At 35.1% G+C, this 19,582-nt stretch overlaps 1 protein-coding gene across 1 annotated transcript; it reads right to left on the bottom strand.

Moving 5' to 3' along the window:
• Positions 1–6,991: 6,991 nt before the first annotated feature.
• LOC138708601 (uncharacterized) lies at positions 6,992–17,516 on the bottom strand. The gene is made up of 3 exons (XM_069838711.1): positions 17,430–17,516; positions 12,237–12,686; positions 6,992–7,916 (listed from the first exon to the last, which is right to left on the bottom strand). Exons 1-3 carry the CDS (start codon positions 17,506–17,508, stop codon positions 7,453–7,455), a joined length of 993 nt encoding a protein of 330 aa, XP_069694812.1. The 5' UTR covers positions 17,509–17,516; the 3' UTR covers positions 6,992–7,452.
• Between the last annotated feature and the right edge of the window lie 2,066 nt (positions 17,517–19,582).

Here is a 19,582-nt window from a genome sequence, read left to right as displayed (position 1 = left end):
GTTGGAAAGAGTGGGTGAAGAAAGAATGATGCTGAAACTGATCAGAAAGAGGAAAAGGAATTGGTTGGGTCACTATCTGTGAAGAAAAGAAGAAACTGCCTACTGAAGGATGCACTGGAAGGAATGGTAAATGGGAGAAGAGTTCGGGATAGAAGAAGCTATCAGATGATAGGCGACATTAAGATATATGGATCATATGAGGAATCGAAGAGGAAGGCAGAAAATAGGAAAGACTGGAGAAAGCTGGGTTTGCAATGAAAGACCTGCCCTGGGCAGAACACTAAATGAATGAATGACAATGCTCTTCGTCTTATTTGCATTTATCTTCATCCCATACTGTTCACAGCTGTCATACCCTTTAGTATCATTTCCTCTTCTGCTAACAACGCCATATCAGCAGCAGATCATATGCACTTTATACTAAGGGTCTATTGTCCTATTGTAAGATGCGTTATACGGGTACTTTTGTTTAATGTTTAAATTACGTTGGCTATAATGTCAAAAATTAGTGCCTAGCTGGGTTTGTTTTCTGATGTGTTTTATTTGAATAATTCTCTAATGTTGGTAGTAGTGTGTTACTGTATTGTACTTACGTTAGTATCATTTTGTTTCTTGGTTTATGATGTCTGGAGAGGTGTTTTGAAACGATAAATTTTGTAGTACTTAATTTGGTAAGTTGTAATTTTTGTATTTGTAATTGATTAAGGTTTCAGTTACCTTAATACTGCCTATTTTCTTTCTGTGTACATTAAGGTAGGGTCTTGTAAGTTGTTTAATGACAAGGCATGACTTCACTGTCACAAAGTTAGGTGAGATTTGCTGAGGAGATCGAAGTTAGCAACAAAATACCGTGCTTTACATATACTGTAATGCATTTATATATACAATTTTTATGTTTTGGTACGGTATCCTATTCTTAATTTAGCAGTTGTTTTCTGCTTATTTTATGATATCATTGTATGTTTTAAAATATGTATATTTTTCATAGCGTACCTATAATAGTTTACAGTTGAATGGTAGGTCTCGACTGTGCTTTTGTATAGGCCAATTCACACGGAGATAGTTTACAGGAGTCGAGTGCTTGAAGCAAGTCGATTTTCCTTTGACTTTCCTCGTGTTATATGGTCGGGACAGTCAAGTTGTGACTTGGCGGTCAAGCAGAATTTGAGTTGACGACAACGAGTCTCTTTCTAACTCGTTGGTTGACGACTCGTCAACTGTAGTAGTGTGCCCACTTTCCCATCAGTGATCAACTTGACACCATCACTTTCCTCGTGTGAATGCTAACTTGTAGCAACTTGCAAGCAGATATTGTGGATAGTGTGTGATTGTTTAAATTAATAGCTAATTAATTTAGATATCGAATTTGAGATTGATTTAACTTTCAAACCCCACATTTTAACAATTACTAATTTTGCTTACAAATCACTTGGATTTTTAATTCGAAATTATTCAACCAACCACCTGATTTTAGGTTAGGCCTGCGCCTGGTTATAAGCAAGTGAAATGTGCTACAATAATTTGGAACCTTCGTTGCAAAAACAACGTTCATTCTATTGAATTGATACAGAATAAATTCCTTTGGTTCCCACATTATAAGATATTGAAAATACCTTGTCCATTCGAGATCCCAACTACTTAGATTATTGAAATGAATTTTTTGTTTCCATATGTTCAGTGACAGAAGAACGACTTACTCGATGATATTTCGCAGAAAATTATGAAAAAAAAAATTCTGATTCCGCTGAAATACTTTAACTAATTCCAACACACACACACACACACACACACACACACACACACACACACACATATATATATATATATATATAGAGAGAGAGAGAGAGAGAGAGAATAAATTTGGTATTTAATATCTCTAGATCGGAAAAAAAAATCACAACTTTTCCCTTCTTTTGGTCCTAAATTTATTATCAATTTATAATTTTTTTTTTTTGTCAATACTGAATAATTATAAGCTACATCTCTTTCATTTTTTCATTTCTTGTACTTCTATTGCTAATGAATTGCATATACCTATTTTATAACTGCTGCTCACGTGAATCACTATCAATAATTTTTAATCCAATGCCACCAGGTTGTCTTTTCGACATTTCTGGTCTTCTCTCCTGGCCGTGGCTTAATTGTAACCCACTTCTGAGGTTGGGGCGCCTGGAAGGCGGAGTTACATTACCCCGATGATGTGATAGGATGATTATGATAATGTGGTGCCAGGAGAGGTCTTAAATCTAAACTTAACCTAAATTCCAGACCATGGACGAACACAGGAATAATCCCCTTTAAGGAAAAATTCCTGTGCTCTAACCGGGAATCGAACCCGGAACCTCATGAACTATAGCCAGAAGCTCTGACCACTAGACTTGTTGCTTCTTTGACAGATTAGGTTTGGTTAGTTTAGGTTTTTGTTATAGCCTACCTTGCATATACGATTATAGCGCAACATTGGCAACATGACAAAACTATATGTTGATCAAGACAAAGGTCAGGCAATGCAGTGAATAGTGGCAACAATTCTTCGGAACATGAGTACAGTTTGAAAACTATCATGCATCTGCCTTTATAAATATAGAATTAGTTGTGATGCTAATAATAAATTATAAGTTAAATTGTTCATGTATATTTATGTGAAGAAGGTGCTTTGATGGGCATTTAGCCTGTGTGCTTTTCCATTAGTCATAATAAATAAATAAATATACAGTATATATACACCTTTTTGTAACATTTTCTAGAATTGCATGAGATGTACGAACTTCCGCGGATATATACAGCACGAGAAATACGTCAATAATAATCTATACTAATAATAAATCTGTAGTCGAAATTTTTCTGGTAATTTTCGATTTTCCAAAAATAATTGGTCCTAACATATATAATTAACCACCCTGAAACCGAAAATCGCATTTTTGAAATTTTTGTTTGTATGTCTGTCTGTATGTTTGTTACCTTTTCACGCGATAATGGCTGAACCGATTTATATGAAAATTGGAATATAAATTAAGTTCGTTGTAACTTAGATTTTAGGCTATATGGCATTAAAAATACTTTATTTAAAAGGGGGGGTTATAAGGGGGCCTGAATTAAATAAATCGAAATATCTCGCTTATTATTGATTTTTGTGAAAAATGTTACATAACAAAAGTTTCTTTAAAAATGATTTCCGATAAGTTTTATTCTTTACAAAATTTTGATAGGACTGATATTTAATGAGATAAATGAGTTTTAAAATTAAAATAACGCCATCTAAGACGGTGCAATGAAATAACAAATGACTTCGTCTATAAGGGGCCTTGGGCAACAACAATCGAAAGCTATTAAACTATTCCTATGCACAGAAAATTTGATAGGCTTTTTTGTACATTCGTTTTCTGTATTTCTTAAAATAATATTTATGTACACACTCATTTTAATCTCAGAGAATTAATGAACAACGAGAGTGTATTGATTTAGTATGCAGTAATAGTACGTTAGCTTAGCAATCCATTATTTTATAATTCAAATTTTAACTATGCTCAATTGAATCGTGTTAAAATACATAAAATAGACTATATATGCAATAAATGCAATGCAAAAAAAAAAATTGGGTAATGAGCCAAGCAGATTATGTTGCGCTGTTGTAAAGGTTGTTGCTTCTGAGATTCAAGAGCCCCCACAACAAATTAAAAACTTTCTTATCGGAGTACATCCGTTATCAACGCACTTTTTATATAATATAATATAATATAATATAATATAATATAATATAATATAATATAATATAATATAATATAATATAATAATAAATATGTAGCCGAAAATTTTCTGGTAATTTTCCCTTTTCCAAAAATAATTGGTGTTAACATATATAATTATTCATCCTGAGACCGAAAATCGCTTTTTTGAAATTTTTGTTTGTATGTCTGTCTGTCTGTTTGTTACCTTTTCACACGATAATGGCTGAACGGATTTCGATGAAAATTGAAATGTAAGTTAAGTTCGTTGTATTTTAGATTTTAGGCTATATGACATTCAAAATACTTCATTTAACGGGGCCTGAATTAAATCGAAATATCTCGCTTATTATTGTTTTTTTTTTGTGAAAAATGTTACATAACAAAAGTTTCTTTAAAAATGATTTCCGATAAGTTTTATTCTATGCAAAATTTGGTAGGTCTGATAGACTTTTAAAATAATAATACAATACGTTTTCACCGCCGCCTCAGATTGTAGCGTTGTTGTTCCTGCAGTAATTCCCATGTGCAAAATATAAAATTTTTGAGTAGGAAGAAAAAACACATTTATTCATTCCATGGCATTGGTACATAGGAGATCGTGAATTCTTACATTTTCGAAAGAAAGAAATATAATTACATATCACTGTTTATGCTGTATCACTATTTAAGTTATTTGAAGGTTTCAGAACCATAGTGGGCCAAGCGCCATTTACTGAAGACGTAGAAAACAAGGGTTAAAATTAAGTTATTATCATAATTCAATGGAACCATATAGCAAATAACATAAAGTATACACAATAAAACTAAATATGTCAATCTTCATTAAACTATAGTTGCGTGTAATAACAAATAAGAAACATGTTAAAGGAATTGTCATTGCACCAAATGAGTGGTCTCTGAACCAAAATGATCGCAATTTAATTATTTAAATACAATTTCAATTAAGTAACATATTAAACGATTTATCCTTCTAACAAACACGAATGTTCCCTGGATAAAACGTCCTATTTTAATTACGTAATTACTTTGTATTTATTTCTAACAGGTGCAGCGGAGCGCACGGGTACGGCTAGTAAACACTAAAATTAAACAAGAGAGAATTATTTCAGAAACTTGTTACGAAAAATTGCACAAAATTGTAAAAATTGTAGAAAATTACTAAATTGTAAAACTGTAAAAATTTGTAAAAATTGTAATTGTAATATTGTAAAATATTGACTTGTTCCACATCTTAAAGCTTCATTGCTTATTAAGATCTATTGAATAAAATAAATGAATGAATTAATGAATGAAACTTAAAGAACAAGTGTCCATAACACAATGTAGAAGTGGTTCGCAAAAAGGTAAAAAAAAAAAAGAAAAAACTCAAAAATAGTGTACCTCCAAGCATACACCATTCAGCGCGCGTTTTTTACGTGTGGAACATTGTTTCAAGTTTAGTGTCTCTGTATGATCACAAATATGGTGTCAAGTTTAGAGACTTCAAGCACTTGATATAGCTATTCGTTTAGGTTTTTGGTATACTTTGTATATGTACGAATCTGTGCTTAGGTTAATTTAGGCTTTTTGTATGCTTTGCATATACTAAATGAAGTGAAAAGCGCTTCGCATTATATTTGGAAATGTTCAACCTTTCTTATTTCACATGATAAATAATCACTCTTAGGTTGTCTATACTGATAAACTCTTTCCAGTTTTTACACATAGAAAAGGAGCGGTTAGTCGTGTTTGTGACGTCACTAATTGTGAGTCATAGAGCGCCGGCCACGTGTGGATGGAACGTTCTACGTAGTTTAGATTTAGAAGCTCAAGTGCAGTTGGTGATGCAGGACATTCAATTTAATGAAGAATTTATTAAATAACACTTTTATGCACTATCAGTAATTCGGCACTCTGGCTAATGTGGCATCTCTCTGTGCAAGGAATTTTATTTTACTCTCCAAATTAGGCCTAACGATTCTTTAATGACTCGCCCGACTACTACTACTACTACTACTACTACTACTACTACTACTACTACTACTACTACTACTACATGTTAACTACGTGCAGCAGTGAAATAGACGTGACAGCTAAGCTTAAACTAATTTGTAAACAGTCTTGGTTCAACATTAGCTCTAATGGTACTGTTACAATCACACTCGTTTAAATATAATTATAATACATCTTCATTGAAGACATTCAAAAGAATACCGTGTCTCGGCTCCAGAGTAAAAAAACAAAATAAAACTTTGCGCAAAATAGTCAATGGAAGGCCAAGATCTACCAGTCGACTGCTGGCTTCACATCCACATGTCTCAGCAGAAGTGAACGATCATATGACCAGTATGAGTGTAACGTGTGGTTACCGTAATGGTCGCCTCGGCCGTTGTAGCTGGTTCGCTTAACCGTATTTCTCTACTTACTGTAGCCCCCTGAATTTATCGCGTTGCTGTGTGGACATCAGTTCCATACGCTGCGCTGGTCGAATTTTCATGGGAAAATTTCTTCCCTCGTGAAGAGTCTAACCGTCCACACCTGTGGAGTAACGGTCAGCGCGTCTGGCCGTGAAACCAGGTGGCCCGGGTTCGAATCCTGGTCGGGGCAAGTTACCTGGTTGAGGTTTTTTTCCGGGGTTTTCCCTCAACCCAGTACAAGCAATTGCTGGGTAACTTTCGGTGCTGGACCCCGGACTCATTTCACCGGCATTATCACTTTCATTTCATTCAGACGCTAAATAACCTAGATGTTGATACAACGTCGTAAAATAACCCAATAAAATAAAATAAAAAAGAGTCGAACCAGCGCTCATTTGTGATACTAGTCGAAAGTATGATGCCTTATACTTATTTTTTTGGAAGATGGGACATGACAGGAGCGTTGCGGTCGGAAAAACAACTGAATATCACATAGCGTGGTAGGCCTGTTGCTATGGTAACAACGGTTGAGTTTCCAAACTTACCGTTCCCACGTGGCGAGTGCTTAATAGCTCTCTTGGCGACATATATTGTGTACACAATGTTAGCATTGGTACGTTTCGTGTTTGATTCTCTGTCGATTTTTGTATTGTTTTCTTACCTTCGCATCGATTGTCAATGAATGTTTTAACGTCAGCCATCTTAACGTCAATCGCTAGCTTCCATCAGCTGGCAGCGTGGTAGTCAACATTGGCAACATAGCACTGTAGTTTCAAGCTCGGCCGCTTAACTGTCATGATCCAACTTTAAAAATAACAGGTATAAATCACGCAGCAACGACGAGGTAAAGCATAATAAAAGAGATAGTCGTGTTTCATTATGCATTTTAATAAGTACGAAAGGTACAATTTTATATAAACTTCATGTAACACAAGCAAATCCGTAACAACTACTTCGTGTTTGATAATAAATATTTGGTGTGAAATCAAACGCCGTAGTTTCACAAAATTGCATTCATATTTTGCAGTTAGTGAAAAAAGCTGTTTAATTTTAACTGACAGTGATAAAAACACGGTTGATTAAGTACATTTTTTGATAATTCCAGTCGATTCTCAAGTATTTAGTGAGAGTATGTTCTTTAAATAAAAAAGTATCAAAAATACTGACGATGCTTCAGTTTCAGAGTGCCCCATACGGCATTCAAAGCGAAGTAGCTGGTTCATTTTGACTTAATAATTAGAAGGAAAACCATCTTAAGAGCAAGAGATTGTGAATTACTCAAAATAAGACATTGAAAATAGCAAAATAGCAACTGCAGAAGTCTTCGGTTAAATCCAAGTGGCTTGTGGAGAGGCAGCTTGGGGTGGGGCTTCGTTGGTCTTCTCGCTTTGGGTAGAAGGAGCAACGGAAGCTCCTGGAATTTGCGGATTAATCATTGGATTTCCCGCCTTCATAGGAACAAGTACAGGTTGCACTGGGAATCTAGGGATGATGCTCACGTTTTGTTCTGAAACTTCGACTTGACCAATTTCATAGGTTTGTGATGTAGTCTTGATTGCAGAAGCCCATGGTGTGTTTTCATCCGCTAGCAGCAAGAATGGAGTGTTGGGGGATCGAACTGCCATATAGGCAATTTGAGCCAGGTTCATTCCCTCAGGAATAACATAACGTGTTATCGGCAAATTCAGTGACGATGCTGGAGTGTTGGCAGGACTGAACAGAAATGCTGTTTTGATTCCCTCGCCGGCTTTAAGTGCTTCTCGAAGGGCTGCTGTCTCCCCTTGATTATGTACTAGAAAACAGTAAAACGGGTTTAGGTGCTGAATTGTAATTAATTAAAAAAACAAGCGTAACTTATAACACCGTTTTCTGAATAGCACCCTAAGTCAGCAGTCGATAAAAGTAGTACATTTAGAACTTGTAGAACGCAACTTTTCAACCTCCACCACAGTCTAGTATATAGGCATACAGTCACGAAGCTTCAGTTGATGAGGGTACTAGGAACAATAGAAAGTGCCGGTACTATTTCGCATTGTCTGTGATGAGGCGATAGTAGCGATCCTAGTGGTTAGCAACTATCTATGGATGCAGATTTACTACGTATTGAGCTTCATGACTGTACTGTGCCTCCATCTTCTAATTTACTTATACCTGCAGGGTTTGTTAACACGCTTCAATGTGCTAACTCGCGTAGTTACCAGCGACGGCTTAATAAGAAAGAATATCTCTTCAAAGGAAGTTAATCTAATAGGGCAAGAAAATATTATTTCCATAAAGAATATGAAGAATAATAATTTGTTTTTTTTTGTGAAAAAAAGGGAGAACATTAGATGTTTGTTGTGCTAAAAGTGTTATTAGCTTGCTAAAATAAGAAATGTGCAGCGGCATTATGAAAATATGTAGGCCTATCATGCGCATATTATTTTATGCTCGACCATGCCGAAATGTAGTAATTATACACCTGGTAGCAGACCTTTAATGCATGTCATTAAAGTACACCTACTCATTAAAGGTCAGGTCTTTCAGCCAATGACGACTCAGGTTACAACTGTTCAGCCAATGACAGGTCAGCTTTCTACCGTTATAAAACCGCAAGTATCGATTATTCTCGGATATGCAATCGAAAGAGAATTAGCGAAAAGTCACGGAGGCTGGAAATCCAATACTGTCGCAGAAGGTTATGTTCTGTTACTATAATAATTAGCGTTAATTGTAAATAATATTCAAATAAATTCAGTTTGTCATCTCGTTTTTCAATGTCTAATTTTATTTCAATGTTATCTCTGTAGGTTCTTATGGCCTAGCAAGGTCAATGTGCACATCTGTTCCTCGGAAAAAATCAATACTTTGGCGTCTGCGCACATCCCACAACATATGGGACATTGCTCCGGGTCAGATACAATAAAATTAATAATATCAAGTTAGAAATATGGTCGAGCATAAAAAGTCGTATGAAACTCGCCTATAATGGTAATTAAGAAGCTCGTATGAAAATTATGAAACTCACTTGCGCTCGTTTCATAAATATCCATACTCACTTCTTAATTACCTTCATTATAGGCTCGTTGCATAATGTACTATTAAGGTTCCATTAATTAAAATGTATTTATCTTTTTATGAAACATGCAGCCTTTATCTTTTTTATAAATAAACATATATTTACGCATCTATCCATACTAATTTCTGCATTAAATTCATCATCATGTTAGCACAGTCTAGTACATACAGTCACGAAGCTTGAGTTGTGAGGGTGCTAGGAACAATAGACTGTGCCGGTACTACGCATTGTCTGTAATGAGGCGACATTAGCGATCCTAGTGGTTAGCAACTATCCATGGATGCATATTTACTACATATTGAGCTTCGTGACTGTATATACTAGACTGTGATGTTAGTATAAGTTACTGCATTTGCAACCTTTATCCATTGGCAGATACAGATTGTGTTAAACAAGTGGTAGAACTAGGAAGCAAGTTTGATGGAAGAATGAAATCAAATATCATCATCATCATCATCATCATCATCATCACCACCACCACCACCACCACCACCACCACCACCACCACCACCACCACCACTACCATCATCATCATCATCATCATCATCATCATCATCATCATCATCATGACAAGTATTAGGCCGAGTGGCCTGTTACGATCTTGTTTTCTGTCCATCTCTTTAGAGATCTGCCAAGGATCTTTTTTCCTTCGGTCGATAATTTAAAATTTCCTTTAGAAATCTGTTGTCGCCCATTCTGTTGACGTTTAAGAGCTGACACCCCATCACCGGACTCGCCCCCTCCTGGCTAACAATAAGTTGGGAGGTTAAATTTATAGCCCTATGCTTTCGAGTCTTGTATAAATAAATCAAATACAATAAACAGTAATCCAAAGATAACTACCGGGCCACAATTCATGAGAAAAAATATTCTCCAGGCGGGCTGTGAAGTTACGTGGGAAATAGTTAAAGCAAAAACCGTATTCGGAAGTGCCTCATTGATGTAGTACAACGTGTATAGACTGTTCTCAAGAAAATACGAATTTTGAAAAAGATTATTTTCATTATAAATTATTTGTTAAAGTTTTTGGCGAGCTCATTATTAAAAAAATACTATTTTATTTGCATAAATTTAAGTATACTAATTCAATAAATGACGTAAGTATGTTCTGAAGAAATTATGACATCGCACTTAATAGCATTGGACTCTGAACTTTCAATACATTCTCCTGCGAAATCTTGTCTCTGTGGCTTAGGACCATAGACAAGCTTAGGACTATGTATATCATTCTCACCCCTTGAATTATCAGTAGGAATGCGTCGTCCCCTCGATTCCCCAACCTAACTTTTCTCCCTTTTATCTTTGGGGAACTCTATAAGCCTCTATATCAGGGATTCTCAACCTTTTGAAGATTGTGAGCACCGCCCATACGTAATACTAGGTGAGCGAGCACCATGAAATAGAATATGTTTAGATTAGGCCTAAATGAATACATAAACTAAATAAATAAAATTTTAAAACCTTCATACAGGGTAATGGTATCCTTGAACTTGAATGTTACACAAAATTTTAGTGATATACAAAGACAGGTCGCTTGTAGCTACACGTAACAGTCCTGCAGATGTGAATTAGTTAATCGTGATTGTGATTGAGGTAGTCCATAAGCTAGACAGATTGAGGTATTTCATAAGCCAGACATTTGAGAGAAATATTCTGCAGTATTTGGAGCGTGTTTTTGCATCTTCTGCTCTACAAAGGCTATGTATTTTTCCTTTCAAAACAAATATTTCAGCGCTAAGGAGGACAGGATATCTACCAACTGAATTTTCTCATGAGCAACCATAGTATTTTCTTGAATAATCTTAATTTTTCTGATTAAGTCCAGCTTACAGCAGTAAAATTTTGGAAATATTCAAACATTGTTTCCTCCATTACTGTATCTTGTACAATAATGGAAATTAGTATGTGTAAAACACTGTCCTTCTGCTATATGAAAAAAATATTTTTACAATTTAAAAAAAATATTTACATTTTTTTTTTAAATTCAGTTCAGTGTGTAGCGATGAAGCGTTTCCCATATAACTAAAAAACTATCCAATATTGTGATGAAATTTTTTGTCTGTATTTATGCATGTCATATCTACAATATGGTGCAAGATCACTTCTCTACCTTTGATAGATTGTGATAAAAAATAAATTCATTTAAGAAAGGTCGAATATCAGTATTTTCTTCTAACACAAAATAAAAAAAATCTTATTTATTAAGGAATGTAGTTGAAAGAGCATGGTATTGTAAACATGAGTTTCAGCAATAAAATAAAAGGGAGAGAACATGAAAAAGTTAACAAGTTTAGGAGTTATGAGGGAAATGCTTCACCACTGCACAGCAAACTGCCATCATTTTGAATTTTGAAAAAAAAAAAAAAGTTATAAATAATCCTTTTTATATAGTAAAAATATTTTTTTCATATAGCAAAAGGACAGTGTTTTACACCTACCAATTTTCATTATTGTACAAGATACAGTAATGGAGGAAAAAAAAAGTTGAATATTTACAAAAATTTTACTGCTGTAAGCTGTACCTAATTCCTTAAATTAAAAGAGGTTATACACCATGTGAAATACGAGTAGGCCTATTAGGTTTCTAAGATATTATAATGGATAAATAGGAACGCTATTTGTTCCACCTCGTACAACAAAGTTTGAATTGAAAAAAAAGACCCCAGAAGCGTTCCTGCTCGCGAGCACTTCGTTACTCTATGACGAGAGCACCAAGTCATTAAACGAGCGCCAGGTTGAGAACGCCCGCTCTATATCTTCACGGGAACTACAACGAGTGATGCATCACTTGTTAAACAGAAGCGAAAAATGTTTGAAACAAGAAGGCAGACGGTTTCGGCATCTCCTTCCTTAATTTGAATAAACAAATAATGTTTCAACTGCTTATAGGCCATATTTAGTACTGTGATACTGCGCGGCGTATCATCGACAGCAGGTTCTCTTGTAAGCAGAGTCTGCGAGCTGCTCAGCCGAGAGCCGGTTTGCCGCGTTGCGGTTTCTCTACAGTCTTTCCACGCAGTAATATGAGCTACATATGTAAGCTGAAGAACTTACTTAGAGATTCGAGACCACGCTCAACGTAAACTGCAACCAGTTTATTTGGATCTTCCTGGCTCCTCACCAAGATGGTCACGGGTCCATTTCTAATGTTATCCAGGCCGGAGTATATTCTCGTGACTACCCTGTTCTGATTGAGTGGCGGAGCATAAAGTTGGGTCAGCAAGTTGAGATGGGATCCATAACGGAGGTTGTGAGGTGAGGAGTAAGCAGGTGGAGATAAGAGGGCGCTGTAAGCTCCCAAATGAGATGGAGCAATAGGATTACCGAGGTAAACAGACGGCTGATAGTTTGGCGCTCTGTAAATGTTAACTAAAGGAAGGCCAGATAAGCGGGTGTAAACGGGGCTTGGGACATAGCGAGTTTGGAGCTCTTCAATTGCATTGGGTAGTGGATTAATTATATTAGCTGGATGTTGAAGCACGACACTTGCAGGATTTACAACACCTGAAACAACGAAAAGAAATGTTATTAATTTGCAAAATATGTAGCTTGAGTATTAGTTTTATTATATGAAGTTAAATTGACAAAGTATCCTATAGGATAAAACAGCTTAATAGGCAATCTATACTAATAATAAATCTGTAGCCGAAATTTTTCTGGTAATTTTCGATTTTCCAAAAATAATTGGTCCTAACATATATAATTAACCACCCTGAAACCGAAAATCGCTTTTTTGAAATTTTTGTTTGTATGCCTGCCTGTCTGTCTGTCTGTATGTTTGTTACCTTTTCACGCGATAATGGCTGAACCGATTTCGATGAAAATTGGAATACAAATTAAGTTCGTTGTAACTTAGATTTTAGGCTATATGGCATTCAAAATACATTATTTAAAAGGGGGGTTATAAGGGGGCCTGAATTAAATAAATCGAAATATCTCGCTTATTATTGATTTTTGTGAAACATTTATCATAACAAAAGTTTCTTTGAAAATAATTTCCGATAAGTTTTATTCCTTGAAAAATTTTGATAGGCCTGATATTTCATGAGATAAATGAGTTTCAAAATTAAAATAACTGCCATCTAAGGCCGTGTAATGAATTAAAAAACAAATGACTTCGTCTATAAGGGGCCTTGGACAGCAACAATCGAAAGCTATGAAAGATAGCCTACAGAGAATGTTTGTGTGTTTGTATGAAGTAATATCGGAAGCTAAATTAACCGATTTGTATAATTAATTATTATTTCACCATTGGAAAGTATAGTTTCTCTAGATGGACATAATGCTATAATATTATTACAGTAACTTCTGATATAATATAATATAATATAATATAATATAATATAATATAATATGTAATATTATATAATATAATTTAAGTTATTTGAAGGGTTCAGAACCATAGTGGGCCAAGCGCCATTTACTGTATACGTAGAAAACAAGGGTTAAAATTAAGTTATTACCGTAATTCAATGGAACCTATAACAAGTAAAATAAAATATACACATTAAATCTAAATGATGTCAATCTTCATTAAACTATGGTTGCATGTAATAAAAATTAAGAAACATATTAAAGGAATTGTCATTGCACCAAATGAGTGTCTCTGGACCAAAATGATCGCATTTTAATTATTTAAATACAATTTAAATTAAGTAACATAATAAACGATTTATCCTTCTATCAAACACGAATGTTCCCTGGATCAAACGTCCTATTTTAATTATGTAATTACTTTATATTTATTTCTAACGGCTGCAGCGGAGCGCACGGGTACGGCTAGTATGCTATAATTTTAATAGAACAATAGAAAAAAGATTGGTAGGAAAATTAAAATTTCACAATACTTTAAATATTGTCATCATCATCATCATCATCATCATCATCATCATCAACAGGGATTAGGCCTTTCGACCTGTTCCGTCCTCTCAAAGAAATTGATCTCTCCATCTATTCGTAGGCCTTCCTCTGTCTCTCTTGCCTTTGGGTTTGTACTATAGAATCTTTTTAGGAATACACGGTATTCTGGCATTCTTTGTACGTGTTCATAATATTTTTCTTGGTATTCTTTTATTTTATTATTTAAGTTGAATATAATATTGTACAACATATAAAATAAGAACATTGCGATAGTTGTTTTCTTTACAGTCCGACAAGGTTTAATAAACTAGTATGAGAAATGAAGTTTTGCCAGTTTAAGGGTTAAAAATATGCTACTAAGATTTATTTCAAATCATCCGTCCTCAAGTGAGGTTGACCACTGGGATCCGGAATTAACAAATATAAAAGATAAAGGGAAATGAAACGAGCAAAATAATGATTCGATTTGTACATTAAAACAAAAATTTACGTATTAACATATAGATGATAGTGTAGAATTTGAAGAGAGGCCTTCAGAATTTCCATTACGATCTTCTGAACCTCATAAAAGGGAATTTGAAAGGATTTAAGGATATTACATGTAAATTTTGGTAAACAATCCCTCGCTCCAAACAGTAAGCCTGTAACATCCCAGTTGTAAAGTGAAATGCCATATTTTTCACTGAGGTATGGAAGACAAGGTACATATTTAACTCGCTTGTCACCATTTATCTGCAGTGTTTGATTTGTGTCTCGTTCAAAGCAAATCGTAGGGTCTAAGACCATCGCTTTCTGGGTTCTTCTATTGATGACAATTATATCGACTCTTCTATGAGAATCATCTTCAGACACACAATGAATGTCCTCATGTACTTCCCATTCTCTGTTTCTTAGCAGGTTGGCAATTGCTGTACAGGCACGATGGTGTATGTTGTTACGCAGTAGCTCTCCCTTCTTACAGAACCCCAGTACGTGGCCAAGTGTTTCAGTCTTGCTGCAGCCGGGATGGCGACAACGGGTAGTACTGAAGGTTCTGCCAGAGACAGATCTCACTGCGATGACGTTGCAAGACATCTTGATGGCATTGATGTATTCCGAGGACGAAAGACACTTTTTAGAGGAGATCCAGGAGTTGGCTTTGGGGCATTCTTCAAATGTACAAACACCTTTGCCTTTATGTGGGAGCTGGCACCATGACTGCAATGATTGTTTTCTGAGAACTTCTCTGATTACTTCGTAGGCCTAATGTGTTTTAATTTATAAAACTAATTATTGTTAGTATCATCATCATCATCATCATCATCATCATCAGTTATCACTAGGGGTCGGATGTTGATGACCTAAAAATCTACTTAAAATGATCATTAAAATGCCCTTAAACTAAAGGAAAAATGATATGAAATTAAAAGAAAATGACATTTAAATATTATTCACCGTACTCGCACCACAACTTCTTAAAAATTAGTCACCTTATTTCAATGACTGCCCTGCAAATCTCGGAGAGAGGAGGCAACTTCCTGGAATTTGGCTAAGATAAAGGAAAAGAACATGCAACAAAATTAAGGATTTTAGGGAAAATTATAGTTTTAATGAGGGTTCACAATGTGTTTAAATCAGGGCTGGTCCATGTCAGTGCCTTCATTCTCCGTCTCCTCCTCTTTCCGCGCTTCACTTTTATTACCAGATCTTCCAGATGAGGGAATGTGAATGACAAAATAAATTGTGGGCGCAGCGTGCATTCTTGCAATCTTTGTGTTAAAAATACTGTCTACCACAGTAGATATCCCTTCCGAACTGTGTTGAGAACACAACGTTCTCTCCAGGACATGATGAAAGTTTCCCCCCTTCCAAACACAAATTCTATAGACCCCCTCGTACCGAAAAAAGAACAGTAGCCTTGAAGTCCTCACTTAAGCTAAGCTGCTGTCAAGCATTTTATATTACTTCCGTTGTGTAAAGTGAAACCTTAAGTGGAATGAGGGATGGAATTTAGAGTCTCTTCCAAACTATAAAACTCAAACTTCACTGTTATTCACTTATTCAGTAGGTAATTACTACTGACCTATTCGGTTAGAAAATGATTTAACAGACCTATCGGTAAAGAAGAAAGTAAAATGCATTCCAAATGATCTAAAAGTTCTTTAAAGTATTAAAAATGACCAAAAAATGCCGAAAAAATATAAAAATGACCTATTAGTTGAAAAACATAAAAAAATGAAATATAAGAAATTACTTTTTTATGTTATTAGCATAGAAAGGATTTCTATAGTAATAGGCATCGTCCTAATGTGAAAAATAAGATGATGACTTTTCATCAACATCCGCCCCCTAGTTATCACCATTATTATTATTGTGATGGTGATGGTAGTGATTACATTGAATAAATATTTATCACAGGATACAATGGCATATTGGCATTTTGATATTTTGTATTCATTTAATATATGGCAGTAGAGCAAATGGATAGCTTTAAATACTTAGTGTGTACTATAAGCAATAACATGAGCTACTGCCAGGAAGTCAAAATAATTATCATCTCCAATTTTTACGAATGTAATGCAGACCCACCGCCCGTGGTGCACTCTGGATAGTCTTTGACGAACTACGAGACACGTTTGTAAATTCGGGGCGATTAACGGCAAGATGAGGGCTCTGCCATAGCAAAAACATATTATGTAGTTAGTTTCTACGTTTGGAATGTTTTTACTGCGTATAGTGAAGACTCCATGTATTGTGGGTCCCTATCACCACGGCATGGCGCGTCCTTAGGTTGCGGATAGAGGAGACGGCCTCCAGATATGAAGGGTAGCTGCGAATATATTGAATAAGCAGTCGTGGACAGCCGATAAGGTGTCGTCCTCCACCTTGGAGGTTGGGCGAAGGGCTATCAACCCATCACCGTAAAAAAACAGCTTGTTACGAAACCAAACAATAAGCCTCGGAATGGGACTGATTCTCTGGCACTAAGTTACAGGAGAATGGAGAAAGTTACACAACATAGAACTGCACGCATTATATTCTTCACCTGACATAATTAGGAACATTAAATCCAGACGTTTGAGATGGGCAGGGCATGTAGCACGTATGGGCGAATCGAGAAATGCATATAGTGTGTTAGTTGGAAGGCCGGAGGGAAAAAGACCTTTGGGGATGCCGAGACGTAAATGGGAGGATATTAAAATGGATTTGAGGGAGGTGGGATGTGATGATAGGGACTGGATTAATCTTGCTAAGGATAGGGACCTATGGCGGGCTTATATGAGGGTGACAATGAACCTCCGGGTTCCTTAAAAGCCATAAGTAAGTACCTATGTTGAAGACTACTTGCTTCTCCGAAGTTGTGGACTGCGCAGATGGAGAGGCCAGAGTATGCCTAACCTAACTTACCATATACAGTGAAGGTGAGGGGTAGCTGGTCCGCTGTCACCACCCCCAACACCAGCGCGAGAAGTACTACCGTCTTCATCGTTGGGATTGTTGTTTAACTGTACACAGAGCCTGCACTCCTTGGCCTTTATATAAACCTACCTTAATGGTAGTCATTAGGTATACAAAACACTAACGAAATGCTCTAATTTGATCTGTTATCCGTCCAAATTTAACGCATCTGTCACAGCAACCGAATATAATGATGAAGGAAGCATTGGCGATGCTAATATCTTTGTCACCGTTAACAATAACCCAGTCAAATTATGTGGCATAAAGCAAGAAAACAGGGCTGCATCGATTTTTTTTTTTTTTTTCGTTTTAAAAATGAGAATGTTCAAGGAATCGACAAAATTTCACTTACACAATCCATATATGTTTACATAATTTCTTCTTCTTCCGTCTAAGAATCGGGCTTTTATTTCGTTTTCAGGCTTGTTTCATTATTAAGTTTGGACTTTATTGTGTTGGTATAATTTTTAATCTTGTGTATGCAAACGATTTTATTTAGGCCTATTAGTTATTTTTCAGTTTTTTAGTAGCAAGAGACATCACTTACTTTTCCGTCTCTTAGACCTATGTTCAGTCGTTTTCGTGTGGAGTATTATGTAAAATATTTTAGGTAGGTACTCTTCTGTAATACTATCAACGTATTTCTTATAGGAAGGACGATTATTCTCCATTATTCTACTGTAAGTCGTGAATGAATATAGTTATTTTTTAAGTAATTTCTTCTTTCCACGCCTAGTAAAATCGAAAGAATCTCATTTTGAGGTACTTCTAACTGCCTCTCTTCTCCCTTACTAAGAACCCACTTCCCTATAAAACTGGCTTAGCTGTAATGTTACATTTCATTAGAGCTTCTTGATTAAGTTATTTTTTAAATTTATTTGTCATTTATTTTATATGCAAAGCTTTTGGAAAATACATTTATTCTATATTTTAAATGCAAAAACATCATAAGATTGTACAGTGTTTCGCAGTTATAAAAATACTAGTGGCTTGTGTAGCAAATGCTGCAAACTAAGTTCATTAGAAGTTCAAATAAACATTTTTCAAATTTATTTTCAATGAAGAATACCAGACATTTTGAAAGTTATTTGCTTCCATAATAATGAAACATACTCTCTCTGTACGGTTTTTTTATGCCAAATACTTTTTCTTGAATCTATACACCTTCAGTATTTGAGTTTGAACGCGAAAACGCAAGTAACAGTGTCAGGATGATCAGTGGGTTTTTCATGTGGGAGTAAAGCAATAGCTATTTCAGGTCATTGTGAATTGTAGATGGAAGTTAAAAAGAATACTATGCTTTCGAACAATAGATATAGCATCTTGGTATAGCTGCTGTATGTGTCGTGAACTACTTTGAAATGTAAAGGGTAAAATCATTTTATCCTGCTAAGAGAACTTGCTGAAATGATCGGGAGACTATAGTAAGTAATACCTTTTGATCTTTCCTTAGGAACTCTAATTTTTGCACTCTCTCAAACCAATACTGAAGAGAATCACACACATAAATATCTACACCACACCGCCATTAAATACATGAAAAAGACCCAACCCCACTTGATTAATAACTATAAAAATATTTGATTTTTAATAATATTTTTATCTTACGCAAGTTTTATAGTTTTCAGTAACATATACTATATATATATATATATATATATATATATATATATATATATACTGTATAGTCGCCACTCAGTAAATTATAGAAATGAAGATCTAATTTAAGATATTCTCTACATCTACTTATATAACCCCAAAACGTTTCACTTTCATATCATCAATGTAGCATTAATGTGTATAATTAATGAAAAATAGTCACATCATTGCATTAACTATAATAATATTTAATTTCTAATGGTAATAATATCATTAAACCACCTCAAGTTTTGTAGTTTTTAATATCCAATACACAGCTGTACTCAGAAAATTACACACCACAGAAACAGACCTGTAAATTATTTTAGTAAGTTTGAAGTTTTTAATAACCAATTGAATTTGAGCTCTAAAGATGTCAGCAATCTTGCAGATCATGGCCTCTGTGTAATATTGTTTACTGTAGTGTGTGTTTTGTTTTATTCTGAAATGTAATTAGTTCTCAA

Source organism: Periplaneta americana, chromosome 11 (assembly GCF_040183065.1).
Source record: "Periplaneta americana isolate PAMFEO1 chromosome 11, P.americana_PAMFEO1_priV1, whole genome shotgun sequence".
NCBI lineage: Eukaryota > Metazoa > Arthropoda > Insecta > Blattodea > Blattidae > Periplaneta > Periplaneta americana.
This window is presented reverse-complemented; position numbering and strand designations above follow the sequence as displayed.

Coding starts and splice junctions, on each gene's coding strand:
- LOC138708601 (XM_069838711.1), bottom strand. CDS start 17,508: ATGAAGACGGTAGTACTTCTCGCGCTGGTGTTGGGGGTGGTGACAGCG. Junction 12,687..17,429: donor CCTCACCTTCACTGTATATG/GTAAGTTAGGTT, acceptor TCGTTGTTTCAG/GTGTTGTAAATCCTGCAAGT. Junction 7,917..12,236: donor GCGTGGTCTCGAATCTCTAA/GTAAGTTCTTCA, acceptor ACTGTTTTCTAG/TACATAATCAAGGGGAGACA.